Source organism: Diuraphis noxia, unplaced genomic scaffold (assembly GCF_037042655.1).
Source record: "Diuraphis noxia isolate RWA-SAM2 unplaced genomic scaffold, SU_Dnox_SAM2 contig0004, whole genome shotgun sequence".
In the NCBI taxonomy this organism is placed as follows: domain Eukaryota; kingdom Metazoa; phylum Arthropoda; class Insecta; order Hemiptera; family Aphididae; genus Diuraphis; species Diuraphis noxia.
Window position 1 is genome coordinate 14,621,176 of NW_028301714.1, and position 18,512 is coordinate 14,639,687.

The 18,512-nt window shown below is 28.1% G+C and overlaps 2 protein-coding genes and 1 long non-coding RNA gene across 7 annotated transcripts; 2 read left to right on the forward strand and 1 right to left on the reverse strand.

The window, feature by feature from the left end:
- The first annotated feature begins 483 nt into the window (after positions 1 to 483).
- On the forward strand, positions 484 to 7,744 carry LOC107162553 (facilitated trehalose transporter Tret1-like). 3 transcript variants are annotated; one of them, XR_016191746.1, is made up of 9 exons: positions 484 to 837; positions 901 to 1,039; positions 2,036 to 2,421; positions 2,509 to 2,868; positions 2,939 to 3,207; positions 4,820 to 5,046; positions 5,383 to 5,538; positions 7,294 to 7,469; positions 7,535 to 7,744. XR_016191746.1 is itself a non-coding variant. In XM_089227710.1 (6 exons), exons 1-6 carry the CDS (start codon positions 766 to 768, stop codon positions 5,055 to 5,057), a joined length of 1,464 nt encoding a protein of 487 aa, XP_089083836.1. In that variant the 5' UTR covers positions 484 to 765; the 3' UTR covers positions 5,058 to 5,496. The 3 variants fall into 3 exon arrangements, 1 of the variants encoding a protein (XP_089083836.1); XR_016191747.1 differs by having other exon boundaries at positions 5,427 to 5,538; XM_089227710.1 differs by lacking the exons at positions 7,294 to 7,469; positions 7,535 to 7,744 and having other exon boundaries at positions 4,820 to 5,496.
- Positions 7,220 to 9,543, reverse strand: LOC149055749 (uncharacterized). The gene is made up of 3 exons (XR_016191748.1): positions 9,438 to 9,543; positions 8,936 to 9,233; positions 7,220 to 7,679 (listed from the first exon to the last, which is right to left on the reverse strand). It is a non-coding gene; the product is annotated as an uncharacterized LOC149055749 (long non-coding RNA).
- Positions 8,569 to 16,124, forward strand: LOC107162539 (facilitated trehalose transporter Tret1-like). 3 transcript variants are annotated; one of them, XM_089227712.1, is made up of 7 exons: positions 8,569 to 8,735; positions 8,787 to 8,875; positions 8,961 to 9,099; positions 13,367 to 13,752; positions 13,884 to 14,231; positions 14,317 to 14,585; positions 15,147 to 16,124. In XM_089227712.1, exons 2-7 carry the CDS (start codon positions 8,804 to 8,806, stop codon positions 15,376 to 15,378), a joined length of 1,446 nt encoding a protein of 481 aa, XP_089083838.1. In that variant the 5' UTR covers positions 8,569 to 8,735; positions 8,787 to 8,803; the 3' UTR covers positions 15,379 to 16,124. The 3 variants fall into 3 exon arrangements, with proteins under 3 accessions (XP_089083838.1, XP_089083839.1, XP_089083837.1); XM_089227713.1 differs by having other exon boundaries at positions 8,799 to 8,875; XM_089227711.1 differs by having other exon boundaries at positions 8,569 to 8,875.
- Positions 16,125 to 18,512: the final 2,388 nt, after the last annotated feature.

The window sequence follows — 18,512 nt, forward strand, 5'->3', positions numbered from 1 at the left end:
TCGAGTCCACCCCGATGCAGGTTTCAATCGAGCCTGTAATCTCGACAAATTTGAATATTCAAACGTAAAATAACAATTTTTTTTATTCTGTTGTAATTCAAACAATTGTTTATTTATTCGGAATAGAAAATTTTTATTTCAAAGAGTTAAACTGTGTATTTGCTTTATTTATTTACCAGTTTGCATCCTTGCACACATTAAAAAGAAAAATACATTTTTTTCTGAAACAACGTTTTTATCTAATATATTACTAATAATTTTAAAATATATTATTACTGTAATACTAATAATATAAAAATATATCATAAAATATACTCAGTAATATAGGCTGACAGTCTGTCTAGTGTCTACCATCTCTCCTCAGAAACGTTTTAATCTACACATTCGTAAATATTTTATTTTATCTGTTCGTAGAAATTATCTGATATTAATAAGTATTGATATCAAATTACTAGCATTCTATAAATCTAAACTAGTTTAACTGTTACTACAGTAAGTATTTATTGAACTTAATACTCCGCGATTTTAGTGTGGTTAATGTTTGAGTGAACAATACGATAAAAAAATAAAGATAATATTTTTTGTGTTACGAAAGTACTTTAAAATCAACTGTTGCCTATGTATAGTGTACGGTGATTACGATATAAGCGAAATTTGTCGTAATTCGTACGGCTTTAAATTATACAAGCCGTAGAGGTATAACGTAATTTTTCATTTGTAGACTTAAATTTTGAATATATTATAATCAGGAACGAGTACAACGTGATGGACGGTGAAATTAAAATTGACTGCGAGTATGAATCAATCAAATATGGTCCAATGGCAACGCTGGCACAAGTAAACTTTTTTTTTACTAAACATATTTTTATCCAATTAAAACGTTAAAATCATACATTTTAGTCGTTAGTAACTATAGCACAGAGTTTTCTGTCAATCGGATTGGGTATTCAATTAGCAATACCAGCAATTGTTATTCGTCATTTGTATGGAATTAATAAAAGTGATTTCTCAATATCACTAACCGAGGCGTCTTGGTATGGTAAGTAAAATATATTGCGTAATTTTCGTTGTGAATTTTTGTAATTTAAATACATGGTTCCGTATGTTGTTATGGACTTGAGAGGTATAGCGTATTATATTATGTATATGCCACTGCCAAACGCTTTGGACGCAAATGCTAATCTATTTAAAATTAAAACTTAAATTTTGCAATAAATCTTATTGGAATAAAATTATCAGAACTATAATAATAGCAATATTTATTGAAATTAATATTTTTTGTGATTTTTATTATAAAGCAGTTACAAAAATAATGTTGTAAACCGTGTATTTTACTTTATAAATGATGATATAATTATATTGACTAAAAATGTTTATAGCATACACTATACACAGCAGTAATACATTAATGGCGTTTTCCACCTAGTTGCACTATTGCACTAAGGACGCACTGAGTGCCATTTGCGTGTTCCATCTACCACTACGTGTTTGCATAATTCCAGTGTAATGTGTTCCATCTTGAAAAATGCACGAGTGTTTTACACTCGGTGCGGAACTGGCGCACGAGCTTTTTGAGCCGATTTTTGTTAACAGTTGTTATCACTACTGATAAAATATAAAAATTAAAACTTGAAATCGTTAATTTATCGTACATTCTACAATTCTACTAGTCATTGAGTTATAGGGGTAGGCGGTATACTGTATAGCACCTACTTTTTTTTATAGAATTTAGAACAAAGAAAACCGAAAACCGAAAAAAACTGCCAACATAACTGAAAAACGAAAATATGATTTTCAATTTGCATAAAATAAAATTGTTATCAATAATTACGAGTGTACCAAGTAGTGGAAACTGCCACAGTGCGAGTTCGGGAAGGTGGAAAACGCTATAATTGTCATAATATATTATTATTTATTTATTGAATATTTATGTTATGTATTAAAGTGTATCAACCTTAGAAAAAGTATTTATATATATATATATATATCTCGTGTAATATTATATTGTGTTTTGTTATTTTATTTAAAATCGTAGGTAGTTTGTTATTTATAATCCACCCATTTGGATGTTTTCTATCGGGAGTCCTCCAAGACAGATTCGGAAAGAAGCGTTGCATGATATTTGCAAACGTTCCAAGTATCGCCGGATGGATTTTGCTATACTTTGCTCACTCGTCTATTTTTCTTTGCACGTCGGCGCTTCTGATGGGATTCAGCATAGGCGTCGGCGCTGGTGCAGTACACGCCTACGTGGGGGAAATAACAGAACCAAGACTCAGAGGAACCATGGCTTCGATATTGAATACTACGGCATTGTTTGGATCGTTGTTAGGATTCATATTGGGTTCATTGTTTGAATGGCGTACTGTTGCACTTCTGAGTGCACTCTGTCCTGTAATTTGTATATTGTTAATCATTTTAGTACGTGAAATTTCATATTTCATATCTTCCAGTTTTCTCTTATGTTTCGATTAATAATTATGGTGTCTTATCATATTGCCTGTTTAGATCCCAGAGTCTCCCATTTGGCTAATCGGCAAAGGTAAAAATGATAAAGCCAAAGAGGCCATGTGTTGGCTGAGAGGATGGGTGGACGATGAAACAGTTAAACCCGAATTAGATACACTGTTCCATTATATTGAAGTATCTGGAACTTTTGGAACTGAAGGTAGCAATTTCAATGCAAAAGATGATGATGGTTTGCTGTCGAAATTAGCCCTATTGAAGGAACCTTCGGTTTACGAACCGTTGAAATTAATAATGTTTTATTTTTTCACGTCTTATATAATTAATCTAACTCCAGGCAAACCGTTCATTGGTAAAATAATGACAGAAATCGGTTTGTTGGATTACCAAAGTATATATTTGGTACAAATACTGCAAACAATAAGAGTATATACATATTTTGGATAAATCATTAAGAGAAATTTGTTTTTAGATATATTTTTCTGTTGTGCAAACGATTGGGAGTGTGATCTTGATCTTAACTATACGCCGTTTCCGAAAAAGATTTTTGACATTAGTAACGGTATCAATAAACTCTGCTTTGTTGCTGTTATTAAGTGTATACATTGTCGCCATGAAAAGCAATTATATTGAATCGATGCAATGGATTCCTTTGACAATAATCGGTGGTATTTACCTATCTGGGGGTTGTGGTGTAGCATGCATACCCTGGATGTTAATTGGTGAAGTGTTCCCGAACAAGTAAATATAATTTATATGAACATATTTAATATATTTATCATGTTGTAAGTAAGTAGGTATACTGCAGTACATATCAAAATGGAATTTAACAGTCCACATTGTTGATAAGACACCTTTTTACATGTAACATAATCTTTTATACACATTATTTAAATTTTTTAGTTATTACTTAATAACTATACAAGTTAATTATTATATACATATTATACTATTTAATTTAAAATACGAGTATTAACCATCAATATTGTGCATATAGGAGTTTTAAACTTTATCTGGGAAGGGGGTCCTTAGATATAAAATTAAATTATAATTTTAGTACATATAAAATCATAAATAATACTATATTTACGATTTGGTAACAATATTGTGTCAATTTTAAAAAGTTGTGCTTAGCCGTTTAGGCAATTAATATGTGGTCACTGCTAGTATTTGTGTGTGTTGTAAACTTGACAATGAGTAGGTACTATTTTAAAAAGTCCTGTTTAAACGCATGAATAAGATAACTTTGCGTCGGTCGAAGAACTTTTTGAATTTTCGCAATATCTTGACGAAAACAGACATTGTAAATTGCATAATTCTTTTTAAATTTATTAAATGTATAAAAAAACTATTAAAAATACTGCATATGTATACCCGACCGATGCGAAGTCAACTTTTTTTATCAAATCATAAATCTTTAAATTTTTGAATCAAACCACCAGAAAACACCTTTATGTCAGTCAGTAAGGTCGTTTCAATGAAAAATGTGTAAGGTTTGCAGAGGCCTTAACAATATTTAATTTACATTTTTGAATTTAAATGCATATTAATTGTGTATTGTACAAATAAGTATTCTTAATATATTTTATCTCCAAATTGAGGGGGGGGGGGTAAAAGCTCATTAGTCTCTTTGGACCTGTACAGATATTATTTTATATGACTATTATATATTATATTGGTGCATAAGTATTGTATTTCGTTTTCGTATAACGATTCCCATTTATTTACATAATATATCTACATTTATCTCTGTGCCTAGGTACCATTAGGTTCTCATAAGGCTAAAATTATAATTTTTTTTGGGGGGAGAGGGCTCCAGTTTTAACTGATTAAATGTAGGTATATTTAGTTTTACTCAGTATCGTGGAACTATTTGTTGTAGTTGTATAAAAGTCAATTAAGTAAGCCAATAAAAATGTATTGTATGTAAGAATGTAAGTACATTCATTCCAAATATTTTGGACATTTTTAAATTTTGCCATCTTTTCAAATTTATTTAAGATATTATATTGTCAATTTTTCAAAACAAAAATAAAATTTTCAAAATTTTTATTTAATTTTAATTATTTTTGAAGTTCTTAAGTTTGTAATAACTTTCAAATAAAGGTATTGAATAGTTAATATTTTACAAAACACAAAATTTGTAAGCAGATATAATATATATACCTATTACCTAAGTATATATAATTGTAATATTATGTAGATTATATGTAGGTAAATTTTTATAACGTGTTTTGTGAAATACTTAATATGGGAATTTAAAATTGCATTCAACATTTTTATTTTTACTTATTAGTTATTAATTACTTTTTTTATTATTGAAAATTGTTGAATTTATATTTTATTTCTCTAGAAGTCGAGGAATTGCTACTGGCGTATGTGCAGGAATGGCATATCTACTTTTGTTCATATTAACAAAATCCTATCTAACAGTTGAGATGATTCTAAGTATTGAGTACACTATGCTTCTTTTTGGTGGTATTGGTATTGTTGGATTAATATATTTTTACAATTATTTGCCAGAAACAGAAAATAAAACGTTATTAGAAATTGAAGAATTTTTCGCATCTAATTTAAAAGGTCGGAAATAGATAAAAATGTTTTAGTATTTCATTACATAAATTAATTTTCAATTTTGTACGATTTTTTCATGTATAAAAAATAGTATTAAGATTTATTTCAATAGACTTTAAGGTTGAAGTAATTTATTGTTTAATATCTCAAATAAGTCTTTTCATGATTGTTTAAAAATAACAATTTACTTTAATATTAACATGGAGAATTTCAAAGAAAAAATTATTTAAGGAGAATTTGAAATTTTATGATTTATTTTTAAAAAACATAAAAAATAAATTAAAATTGAAAGTTTTATTACAATCTCAAATATATTTTTAATTTTGTTTTTATTTATGATAGAGAATACAAAGTGGCCTTTATATTATAACCGCCTCTCTTTCCAGACAGCATGAACTGCCCGGAAAACGATGCCGCCCATGACTAGGATTCGAACCGACGACGGTGCGCGTCGCAACCGACGCCTTAATCCACTCGGCCACTATAAACCCCCAACAAGTATTTTTAAATTTACATGGTTTACAAATTAATTAACGTTAAATTTTAGTTAATTTATAAGTCTGAATGTCTTATTGAGCTTCATGTAGAATATTTTAGTACTTTTAGTTGATGGATCTTTTTCCAATTTTATAGTGGAGTACCCCTTCTGGCTTCGGCTTTGTAGAGTTTTGTAGAAACACATTTTTACACTTTTTCATTATCCATGTTGATAGGTAGGTAGTTTTGTACCATTATATTATAAGTAGTTGTTTATTTTTTGTAAACCACAGCGGTGTCATTAGGCTTACTTTCAAAAATTCATTTTAAAGAGTTGTAGTTTTTAAAATTTTATTTTGTGACCATAAAGAGCATGCATAGGTAATCAGTGACTTTATTATTGATGTTTATAGGAATAGGGAGCATTTCATTGGTTGAGTTACACTGTGGTTTAATACGATTTTTCTATTAATTTTTATAGATGTAATTATTGCATAGTATTTGTGCATGTATATGCTTGCGCGTTTCATGTCGTTCATCAAAATGGCCTAATTAACTGTTGATTTTAATTTATGAGTGTTCATCGGTAAAATGGTTAAAAAATTAAAAAAGAAAACACAGAAAAGGTTTTTTTTATCACAATTGGGAAATAAAAAGTCTAGATATTTTTGGCTTCTTTAATTATTATCATGATATCGTCAGTGTGTAAAAATAGTAAAATTGAATTATAAAAACTTGTTAGCTTATAGTTATACTATTATTTATTTAAGAATTATACCCATAAAACTCATTCCTTTTTGTATTATACAGCTTATAAAAACTAAAATAAAATATTAGTTATTAAATTATTATTAATACTTAAGAAGGCGTTATTGTTCATCTTTACAGAATGTACCAAAGTGGCCTAAGTTTCGAATTATACATATATGAATGGAATGTAATTAGAGTACATTCACAATATCGTAGTTCTTATGTACTAATAATCCAGTAACTAATATTTAATCTTTAGTTTTAATTTTTAATATTTTAAAAATATATTTTTTTAAATGTTTAGTCAGTAAATATTCGGTTGTCATTTTGTCAATGTTAGTAAAATAGTTATTGATCAAATCCAATTGTGGATATTATTTTCTTATAGTAATACAATTAATATGAGATCTATAATTGAGCTTCTTGAAAAATTGAAATATTTGATCCACCTGCATTATCTATTATAAAAATAATATTATCTTACTCTGCAAGACTAATATGTAAGATGTAACTACTAACTAACCTACTCTTCATTCAGAATCTGTCCTGAAAATATGACATAAATATTATCTGAAGAAAAACAATTGCTTATCTCAATTGGAGCTTTTAATATATATTTTTATACATGCACATATTTTGGAAAAGTGATATAAGGTACATCATATTTTAATGTTACACAATATTGAACAAAAATCTATGCATAAATATAAATGTACTGTGCATATGATTAATTTAATTTAGGTTAATATTAATCCTACTTAGACGTATAAAGTACCCAAATTGATTTAAAATTTAAGCTGCAATATAAGACTTATAATTGTGATAGTCGAGAAAAATAAATTCATATAAATAATATCAAATATTATACCTTTAAGTACTTATTTATGTCGAGTAAGTATTTTATCTTTTTGCTGTAGTTGGAGATACTAATTCTACTACTACTGTTCAAATCTAAGCAACAATAGAATATTTTATTCGATATTTAGTAATAACATTAGTAATTTTAACATAATGGATGCTAAATAGGTACTCGATAATATCGTTATATAAAACGTCGACTCAATTGTATCTATAACCGTGTGCAGCGAGATAAGTAGACAAGGACATCATTTTTGAAAACAATATGTCAATGACAAGATGTGAGCGGATGATATTTTTCATGTTCAGTTTTATCCTATGAAAATTTCTAATTTTGACGTTTAGTGAGTATAATTAACATACCATTATTAAAATAATAGGTAATATTACGTAATAAATATGTGTCTAGTTTCAAGAAGAATTCCATGCTGTAAGCTCATTGATCAAATGCACGTTGGATGTTATGTACGATGCTTCTTGGGAAACACCATTGTGCAATGTGGTTAGTTTTCTAGTCAGTCGCCACGAGTCTCAATATATCAATCATTGTAGTCCTTCGAACAAAATGTTTTATATAAAAATATAAATGACGAAATTCAATTTGAGATTTTATACAAAACGATGTGTGTATTGATTGTACCATAATGATTCATTTTGAGGCATCTATTTATAGATATTTAAAATTTTTAATTATGTTTAGTGTGTTTTTTACAAATTATGAAGAACAATTTTTCACTGGGTCACAAAACTCAAGAACTACAATACAAAGGTCTTCATAAATTGTTATTGAAGTATTGTAAAAATATTAAACATACATATATAAATGTTTTGGTTATAAGCATTTTTAGTTGGAGCCGTTGGAGGTATAACAAAATTCGTCAAAGTCACTAGCATTTGCAAATAATTTTTAGATAACATCTGTTTAAATGCTCCGTTTTTATTTAAAACTTGAATAAACACGCACCTTCCTTAACTCGAAATCCTAAATACGTTTTAAAGCACAGAACCTACTAGATAGTGAAAACAACATACCTATTATTGACTTAGAGGCTGTACTTAAAAATGCTATGTTTATCTACATCAGAAATATTGTTTAATGTGTGTATGGATGTTTCGGTAATATTTATGATTACAATTAATTGAATTATAATTACTATTTAAAATGTTTATATTTAAAAGTTATATGACATGTACCACGTTCATAAGTTATTAAAATAATTATTCAGATTAAAATACACAGATTTAAGTTATCGTATTAATAGTTTAATAATTACTTAATTGAATAAATAATTAAATAAATAAATACTCCACACGCATAATTAAAAATTACATTAAATAATCTGAAATAAACATTTAATAATAGCAATGTTATTATGATGTTTTTTATTTGGTGGTTATCTGTTCAACGATATTAATGATGAGCTTGTATATAATATCAGCACTCGATATCAATGTGTAACGTATGTACAGCGAAATAACATACTGTTTGCTGTAATCATGGCTGGTAAGTAGGTACCTACTTCAACATATTAATATGTCGTGGCGTTGATAACAGTAGGATGTGTTAAGAATTAAGAATTTTATACACTGTTCGCCGTTCAAATTCATATGTATGTATTTTTCGTAAATCAATAAAATCCCATTGGTTATATCAAATTTAGTTGATATTTTAGTATCAATGGCTGACGTTAAAGAAATCAAAGAACGAGACTCAGCACAAAAATATGGTCCGAAGGCGACATTGGCACAAGTAAGTGTTTAATTTGTAAAAAAAAAAATTAAAAAAATGTTTTTATTTAAAATGCCTTACCCGAATAAAAAATATTATGTGAAAGTGTTTGGCAACGGTCGCGCAGAGTTTTCTGTTCATCGGATTAGGCATGAATATATCGATACCTGCATTAGTCATTCGTGACTTGTATCGAAATCCGAATAGTGAATTTTCAATAACGATCACCGAGGCCTCGTGGTACGGTAAGTAAATTGAACATTTATGTCTATAACTTTCGATATGTTTAATCGATCAGCTTGAATTTTAATTTTTTGCCATTAATGTGTTGATTAAAATTGTTGTTGTTGAAAATTTCTCGGACATAAGTTCAAGGGTGCTGAAAACAGAAGAGGTTAAAAGTTTTCGAACGTAATTTAATTTAATATTTTTCAAGATTATTAAATAATATTTCATAACGATTATTTATCTGATACTATAGGTATAATAATATGCAATTTATCCGATGCTCTAACCGTAATACTTGCATAATAATAATATATTGTTTTAAATTTAACCTGTGTGATAATAATATAAGCTATACCTTATAAAATCTAAAGTTTAAACATTGCAAAATGGATAAGACATTACTTAGTTAAGCGTATAATGGGCTGTTTTGCTAACGTTTAAATTTAAGTGGGATGCTGTGCAGTTGATAAGAACAGTGATGAAATGTAAAATTTTTACTACGCATAGGACAAACACGCGGCTCATACGATAGATAGTATCAGCTGATTAATGTTTCGTGTTGTTGTTAAAAAAAAAACAAGAACTAATAAAATATATTCTTAGAGGACGCTACACCCGCATGTGTTGTCTCCGTCTCGCAAGTGCGTAACATCGCAAATTTTACGTTCAGAAGATCACGTTTAGCTCCACTAATTTAAAATGTGTAGTGAATTTATCTCTTATAAAAATTAAAGGTAACATTATTATCTGGGCTTCTCATAGGCTTATTATTATGCTTTAATTTTAAAGCGTGTTATGAGTATTTTAAGATAAACAAACAACTTACAATTTTGTATACAAAACAAAATGTAGGTATCTAAAAAGAATCTATATAGGAAAAATTACCCGTGGAAGAAATACCCACGGAAAAAATGTCCTGTAAAAAATGGCTGAGGAAATAATACCCGAAAGATAAAATACCCTAAGGAATAATACCCGATAGAAAAAATACCCTAGGAAATAATACCCAATAGAAAAAATATACAAGGAAATAATACCCATATCTGGCATAAATACTCGAAAAAAATAATTATATTGTATTGTCATAGTAAAATAATAATAATTTGGCAACTTGTATAAAACAATCAATAAGTGTTAATAATTAGTAATATTATAATCAATTAAAAAAAACGTACTAATATTGGGCAACTAATATGAAATAATTAAAAATATAGTACACTATGACTATTTTAAATGTCTTATCACATTACTTATTGCAAGTAAAAAGTTATTTATGGTTCTATCGCCATTATTATATTCAGCAGTTAATATTTTTAATTTATTTAAATTTTTTTATTGAATATTTACATACATTTTTATTTTTTTTGGGGGTGGTTGTCCTAAATCTCTTTGTAACAAATGCGTTTTGTCAACCACGACTTCTAGACGCATTTTTTCAATTAAATGCCATATGGATGGATGTGTTTGATTAACAAGTTTAGAAAAGTGATGGTTCCAGCCTCCTGTTTGATTATTTGTCCGTTCATTATCATTTAAAGTGGAAAAGGAGCCGGAATATTTTTAAATTTAATTCTATTATTCTTACCTAATATTTTGGGACAACCATTTACGTAAGTGGATTCAAAATATTTTACAAGATCTGTCGCTTCATCCGGCATAACACTTTTTAAAAATTCTAAACCCATCTATACGCAAAAATGCTAATCCATCTAACATACCACAAAATTGATTAAATATTTCGTTTTCTCTATAATGACGTTCTAAACCTAGTGTTTGGATTTTACGATGTGTGGATTGACATAGGTGATAAAAACAGCCGTGGATTGTAATATGATCGCCTAAAATATTTTTGGCAGCTTCAATTACGGCCTTTTCAAAATCGATATATATATATATTCAATGGTTCGGGATTTAAATTACGCTTTTCACATTCAGTAACAATAATATTAAACACATTTTCATATGTAGATTGGGTTTTCCGCTCCAATAAACAGTATACCATAGTTATAAATACATTGTTGATTTTACCTCTAATAACGTATAGCTTAGAGTTGGCGGTATTTTCGGTATACCGGTGAGTCACCGGTATTTCGATCTACCGGTATTTTAAATACCGGCTTCTTACACTTACCGGTATACCGGTCTTTCGGTATTTATCGAATATTCGGTATGTACCTACTAATTACTATTTACTACGATTTACCGAATTTACGGCTGTAGTATAACACTACGTTACCCTAGAGCTGGCGGTATTTACGGTATACCGGTGAGTCACCGGTATTTGGAACTACCGGTATTTAAAAATACCGGTATTTGAATATTCCGGTATACCGGTATTTTTCGGTACGGCGAGTAAAGATACGGTATTTATCGAATGTACGTTATTTACCGAAGAGACGGTATTTACCGAAAAATACCGAATTACCGGTATACCAATAGAAACCGGTATGTAAATACATACCGAATACCGGTGAGTGAATTTCACATACCGCCAGCTCTACGAAGGACTACACTATATCGTAATGATTTTTAGAAATATGATATGGGCATATGGCGAACACCTGGACGTTAATATCTATATTATATGATGTTATTATTTTCGTATTAGTGATTTTATAGACTTATAGGAAACTTATTCATTTATTATTAAATTTATTAAATAATTTACGGCTACGGAGGGCAAAAGTACAGTTATAATATGGTATTAAATATATATATTGTGGCTTGGTGAGGCGCATTGAGAAACGCATTGAGCGTACGTACTGACCGCAGTTTCTAGCTCTCGGATGGGTGACCACCTGGCATTTTTAGCAACATATCTTTGCACAATTACGTGTTACAACCCTACCAACTCAGAAACCTGTAAACAATAATATACAAAAATAACCCCCACCGTACCACCTCTGCACTCCCAATGGCCTTGTTGCCGCGTCTTCTCCCCTAATATATATATATATATAATATGTATATTCAGTGTCGGCCTGGGATCTAAAGGGCCCCTGAGGCAATTTTTTCAAAGGGCCTCTCAAAAATACCCCTTTAACTTTTTTGTTAACAGCTTTCACTAATGTAAAAAATGTTCAAAATATTAATAATATTAATAATATTTATACAATATGTAACCACAAAATGTGATATGCATAAAAATTAATTAAATAACTTAACAGAACTAGATTGTTGTATTGCTCAATTTATATTAGTAGTCCTTTTTATAAATTTGATGAGTTAGCCACATTTAAATCAATTTTTCTCAATATTTCTAAAAATAAATTATCAGTAATGACGTAATGTTTATAATATATGCTTTAGCGACGCGGCTGTAATCAATGGCTTAGGTACCAACACGCAATACGCACACGATCTGTAAATGTACTTTGATATCACTTGTATTTAAACATTTTCAACAAATGAAATAAGGCCTCATCTTGAAAATACAGGTCGGGGCCTCGGAGGCGATCGCCTCCTAGTCCTATCCGCTTGGGCCAGGCCGACAGTGTGTATATATTATTAATAATAATTAGGGTTCAGGATTTCTTGCATTTGCATGTTTTTTGGTAGTGGTCGTAGTCTATTCTAAGTGAGTTATAAATTTATTTTATGAAATGATGAAATGAATTACTAATTTTGAATTTGCATATTTTTGCATATTTCGTCATCATATTTTAAGAAAAGCGCATATTTTAGCAATTATTGGTATATTTGGGCATATTTCACATTTTTATATTTTTATAAACGTAAAATTGTCGGGAAAAATCATAATTGGATTGTCGTAGTCTGCCATATCTAACACGTACGTCTGTTTACGATGATAGTCTCTTTGTCGCTTAATAATCAACCTTTTTTTTGACAATATCGACAATTATTGTATAGTTGTGGTAAAACCTAATGAATCATTCCTTTACTCATATAGATTTTATCATGATAACAGACAAATTTTAAAATTATTTAAAAAATGTTCTAATAAACTTTTGAGCTGCTATTACCGTGAAGATAGCAGCACAAAAGTTAAAAATTTCTATAGTCGGGAATAATGTCTAAGAAACTTTGAAAGTTTTCTAATAATCTCTAACAATTTACTAACAAATGTGTTAGACCTTTTTAAAAGTGTTCTGTTATCATTGCGCTGCTATGTTCACATAGGTCGTTTCGAGTAGGTACATCGAATTCAACAAACCAATTTAGGTTACATTATTTGAGGTGTTTTTATATCATGCAATACGGCGGTCAGCGATCGTTATTGTCGAGTATAATAAAGTTATCATTTCCGTATTTATAACTTTACAGGAAGTTTATTGTTCATAAGTCACCCGGTAGGATGTTTAGTGTCAGGAATTTTGCAAGATAAGTTCGGAAAGAAACACTGCATGATAATCGCAAACATTCCCAGTATCTTGGGATGGGCCTTTTTGTACTTCGCAAACTCGTCGGTGCTACTGTACGTGTCGACCTTATTGATGGGATTCAGCACGGGATTCGGGGCCGGATCCACCTCGTCTTACGTCGGGGAGATATCGGAACCTAGGCTAAGAGGATCTCTGGGTTCGCTGGGAAGCACGGCAATGAGAATAGGAACGTTAGTGATGTACATTTTGGGATTGTTTTTCGATTGGAGGGCCATGGCACTGTACAGCTCGTTCTGCCCCATCATATGCATATGTTTCGTCCTTTTCGTACGTAATTTCGCAATTTTATTTATTATTATTAATCATGATATTCATCGGTTTTGTCAAATGAATATTGTATAAAATATGCCGAGTAATGCATAATTTTATGTTTTTTTTTATGTTGTTGTCATATCTAGATCCCAGAGTCACCCATTTGGTTGATTGCCAAAGGTCGAAACGAAAAGGCCAAAAAGGCTATGTGTTGGTTAAGAGGATGGGTTGAACCTGAACAAATTAAACCAGAATTTCTCGAACTGGTTCATTACAACCAAGTATCTGGAACACAAGGAGGAAAAATCGATATCAACGATAAGAAGTTTTTTTCGAATTTAGACCAGTTCAAAAACCCAGCGGTCTATAGACCATTGAAATTGATGATGATTATTTTCTTCATATCTTTCGTTGTCAGCATTTTCCCGACCAGACCATTTGTCACCAAAATAATGAAAGAAATTGATTTATCCGATAACCAAAACGAATCGTTGGTATGAATTTATTAAACCGTCGTTTACGTAATGCTGATATTAACTATATTACACTGTAATTGACAATATTTCATTATAATTTTAGGTCATCCTGTCAGGCTTGACAAGTTTCGGATGTGTCATAGCGACTGCAACTGTTCATCGAACCGGGAAAAGATTATTGACCATGTTGACGTTATCGATAAACACTGTTTTATTGTTATCGCTGGGCGCATATATTATTTTAATAAAGGCAGAATATTTTTCATCGTCTCCTTTGATTTCTTTGATATTTCTGTGCAGCATTTACTTTTTTGGCTCTTGTGGGATTTCGTGCATTCCCTGGATGATTCTCATTGAAGTTTTTCCCAACAAGTAAAATATTTATATCTATATTTTTATTAATATATTTTATATTAAGACTTTCACAGAATGTACACTGTATAGTTCATCTTAGAAATAATCGTTTCAAGTTTACTTTATTATTTAAACTGTTTATCAAATGATTTTTTTTCATAATAATATTATTTTGCGGATTCCTTCACATTTATTGGTAATTGAAAATTATCAACGAATCGGAGGCTATACAATTTTGATATATTGAATTAGATGATTTAAATTTAATTATCGTTTGATATGCACTATTTGTCTATATAACAAATGTTTAACATTCGTTAAGTTAACTCTTAATTGTATTTTTAATTTTCAAAAAGTTATTAATAATTATAATCACACTCAATGCATTTTTTGAAAGCGTCGTCGATTTAGCAAAAATATTCAATTTGTATTAATACCTATTTGTAAATTATATTTTAGTGTACCTAATAATCTGTATACGTAAAAAAAATTGTTTTAACCTAAAAGTAGTATGTACATATTTTTTAATACCCAAACTTTATATTTGAATTTTCTTCTAATTGCATTTCTTCTTTACAGAAGCCGAGGAGTCGCTACATCTACAACGACAGGATTGGCATATATTATGTTATTCACATTAACAAAATCATACTTGATAGTTGAAATGTATTTAAGTTTGGAGTACACTATGATTCTCTTTGGTTGTGTTGGCGTTTTTGGTTTGATCTATATATATTTTTATTTGCCAGAAACTGAAAATAAAACATTATTAGAAATTGAAGAATTCTTCGTATCTACTAAAAACGGTTAAACTAAATTAATTTATGTGAATCATTATTTGTTTTATCTAAATCTTAGATTCGATGAGGTTGCCGTACTTACTTGTGTGTCTAGTTCTCTCATAGTATAACATGGTAAAATTTTCTTTCGACAAAACTAATTATTTTCTGTTAGTTTTAGTTTTAACATGAAACATGAGTGATAGTTTAAGCTCATGAAAAGAACTATATTATCAAACAAACTTATGTGAGAACATTATTTATATTATAACATTGGTATTTTTTACGATACTTAAATGTATAAGTAAGTCATGAATGTATAAAAAATATTACAATAGTTAAAAAAATTTTAATTAATTAAAGCACATTTAAAAATGAAAATATTGTAAACAATCAACCAATAAACACAGATAATTTCCTCACCATGTAATCATATTATAAGTTAGTAATCATTTTAATATAATATTAAAGCTAACAACATGAAATTGTATAACGTATGTTATACGTTTAAAATATAAATTTGACGTGGTGTCGCATTCTTTTAATTCATTATGTGCTGAAAATATAAAACCATTAACTATTAGGTTAAAATACGGTTAAATAATATTTCTAGTTATGATATTATTTGTAAATATATGTACAAATATGTTAATTTGGTGTTTAAATAATATTTTACTGTAAAATCCCAAATTGTTGAATCCGCGTATGTGTATAATTTATTGATTGTAAATTCTTGTTTTGTAAATTTTTTTATTTAAATAAATGTATTTGAAATGTTTTTTTAATTTATAATTTTAGCTTTTGAGCGAAGCATAAGTGTATTGGATTTTCAATAATTTATTGATATGTGTTTTATTTTGAGCGTATAATTATACGATTTATGGTTAAAAAAATGCTTTGACTACTTTTCAAAAGAAAAACTTGGAATTTTTACGCAAAACCAAATTTTCACAAAATCGATTTTTAATTTTGTTTTAATTAATTATTAAAAACAACTGAATTTAAAAAATAAATTTCTTACAGCAGATATTTGAAATTTTCATAAAATGATTAAATTAGCAAACATGGTATAATTTAAAAATAATTCGACTATTTTTTTCTTACTAATGAGTAGATAAAGGGTCCGTTCACCCCACTTTCCATAATTTATTTTTCAACAAAATATTTGTTAAAAATTACAGAAATTTAAACTTATTAACTATTACAAAGATTTAAAAATAAAAGCTTTAAATATTACAGAAATTTAGAAAAATATTACAGAAATTTAGAAACATTACAGATATTTAGAAACATTACAGATATTTAGAAACATTACAGATATTTAAAAACATTACAGATATTTTAAAAACAAGAAAATATTTTTTTTAAATGTACAGAAATTTAGATATATTTAAACATTACAGTAGTAGATAAAGGGTCCGTTCACCCCACTTTCCATAATTTATTTTTCAACAAAATATTTGTTAAATATTACAGAAATTTAAACTTATTAACTATTACAAAGATTTAGAAATAAAAGCTTTAAATATTACAGAAATTTAGAAACATTACAGATATTACAGATATTTAAAAACATTACAGATATTTTAGGAACAATACAGAAACAAGAAAATATTTTTTTTTAATGTACAGAAATTTAGATATATTTAAAGTTTAAACATTACGAAAAATTTTTAAGACTTATACTTTATACATTACAAATATTTAGACATAAAATGCAACCAAATAGCAGCCAAGCAACTTCCGCCATATATTTGCTTATCATTATAGGAAATATAATATATATGACAATTAATTATTCCAATATGTTTTCATAGTAAATAGTTGTTAATATAGATTTTATGACGTCTTCATAAAGAATAATGAACACACATAATGTTCTTAAAGCAAAATACAGCCAATGAGAGCTGATTGTATGAACATACTTATCATTTTTTACCATTCTAGAAAATTCTAGAAATAATTTAGTTAATAAATACAGTAAAAACTAGCAAATAAACAGCAAAGAAACCACTTGGTTATCAAATGTACATAATAATAAATCAAATATAAAGAATGCAAATATATAAAAGTATAAAAATATAATATAAATGAATATAAAATAAAGTAGGTTTTTGTAGAAGATGTTTTATTATTTAGATGTTGAGATGTTTGCAATTTTTAGTATGAATTCTGTATTTAATTTTGAAATGGAATAAGCACCTGTTTCAGTCTAGTATTATGTATAAGCATCAATTCGCTTTTATTTACAGAAAATTTTGAGCAGCAATAGCCAATAGGTATTTAAATTGAAATTTTGAGCTGTTGAAATGAAATCCTAGTATTTGTAGATGTTGAAATGAAATCCCAGTATTTGTAGATGATGATTTGTAATGATGTTGGATTGAAATGTTAATTTTTATAGGTGTTGAAAATCTAGCTATAAAACTTAAACTAAAAAGCATAATTAGTAGCATGATTAATAAATATAACTAAAACTAAATGTAAATATTCGTCCAATAATCAGCAAATATCTGTTTAAAAAATAAAATATATATAGATTTGTGAAAGTTAGTAGTTTTAAAGTGAAATAAGCAATAAATTTACTATTTTTTTTTATCCATTTAATATAGAAAAATAATATAAGCTTAAAAATTAAATTTTCTCTTACTAAATATAATATAAAAAATAAAATTGTAAAACTGCTAACTTTCACAAATCTATATATATATTTTTTTTTAAACAGATATTTGCTGATTATTGGACGAATAATATAATACTATATAAACTATATAATAATTACATTTAGCTAACCTAACCTATTGGCTATTGCTGCTCAAAATTTTCTGTAAATAAAAGCGAATTGATGCTTATACATAATACTAGACTGAAACAGGTGCTTATTCCATTTCAAAATTAAATACAGAATTCATACTAAAAATTGCAAACATCTCAACATCTAAATAATAAAACATCTTCTACAAAAACCTACTTTATTTTATATTCATTTATATTATATTTTTATACTTTTATATATTTGCATTCTTTATATTTGATTTATTATTATGTACATTTGATAACCAAGTGGTTTCTTTGCTGTTTATTTGCTAGTTTTCACTGTATTTATTAACTAAATTATTTCTAGAATTTTCTAGAATGGTAAAAAATGATAAGTATGTTCATACAA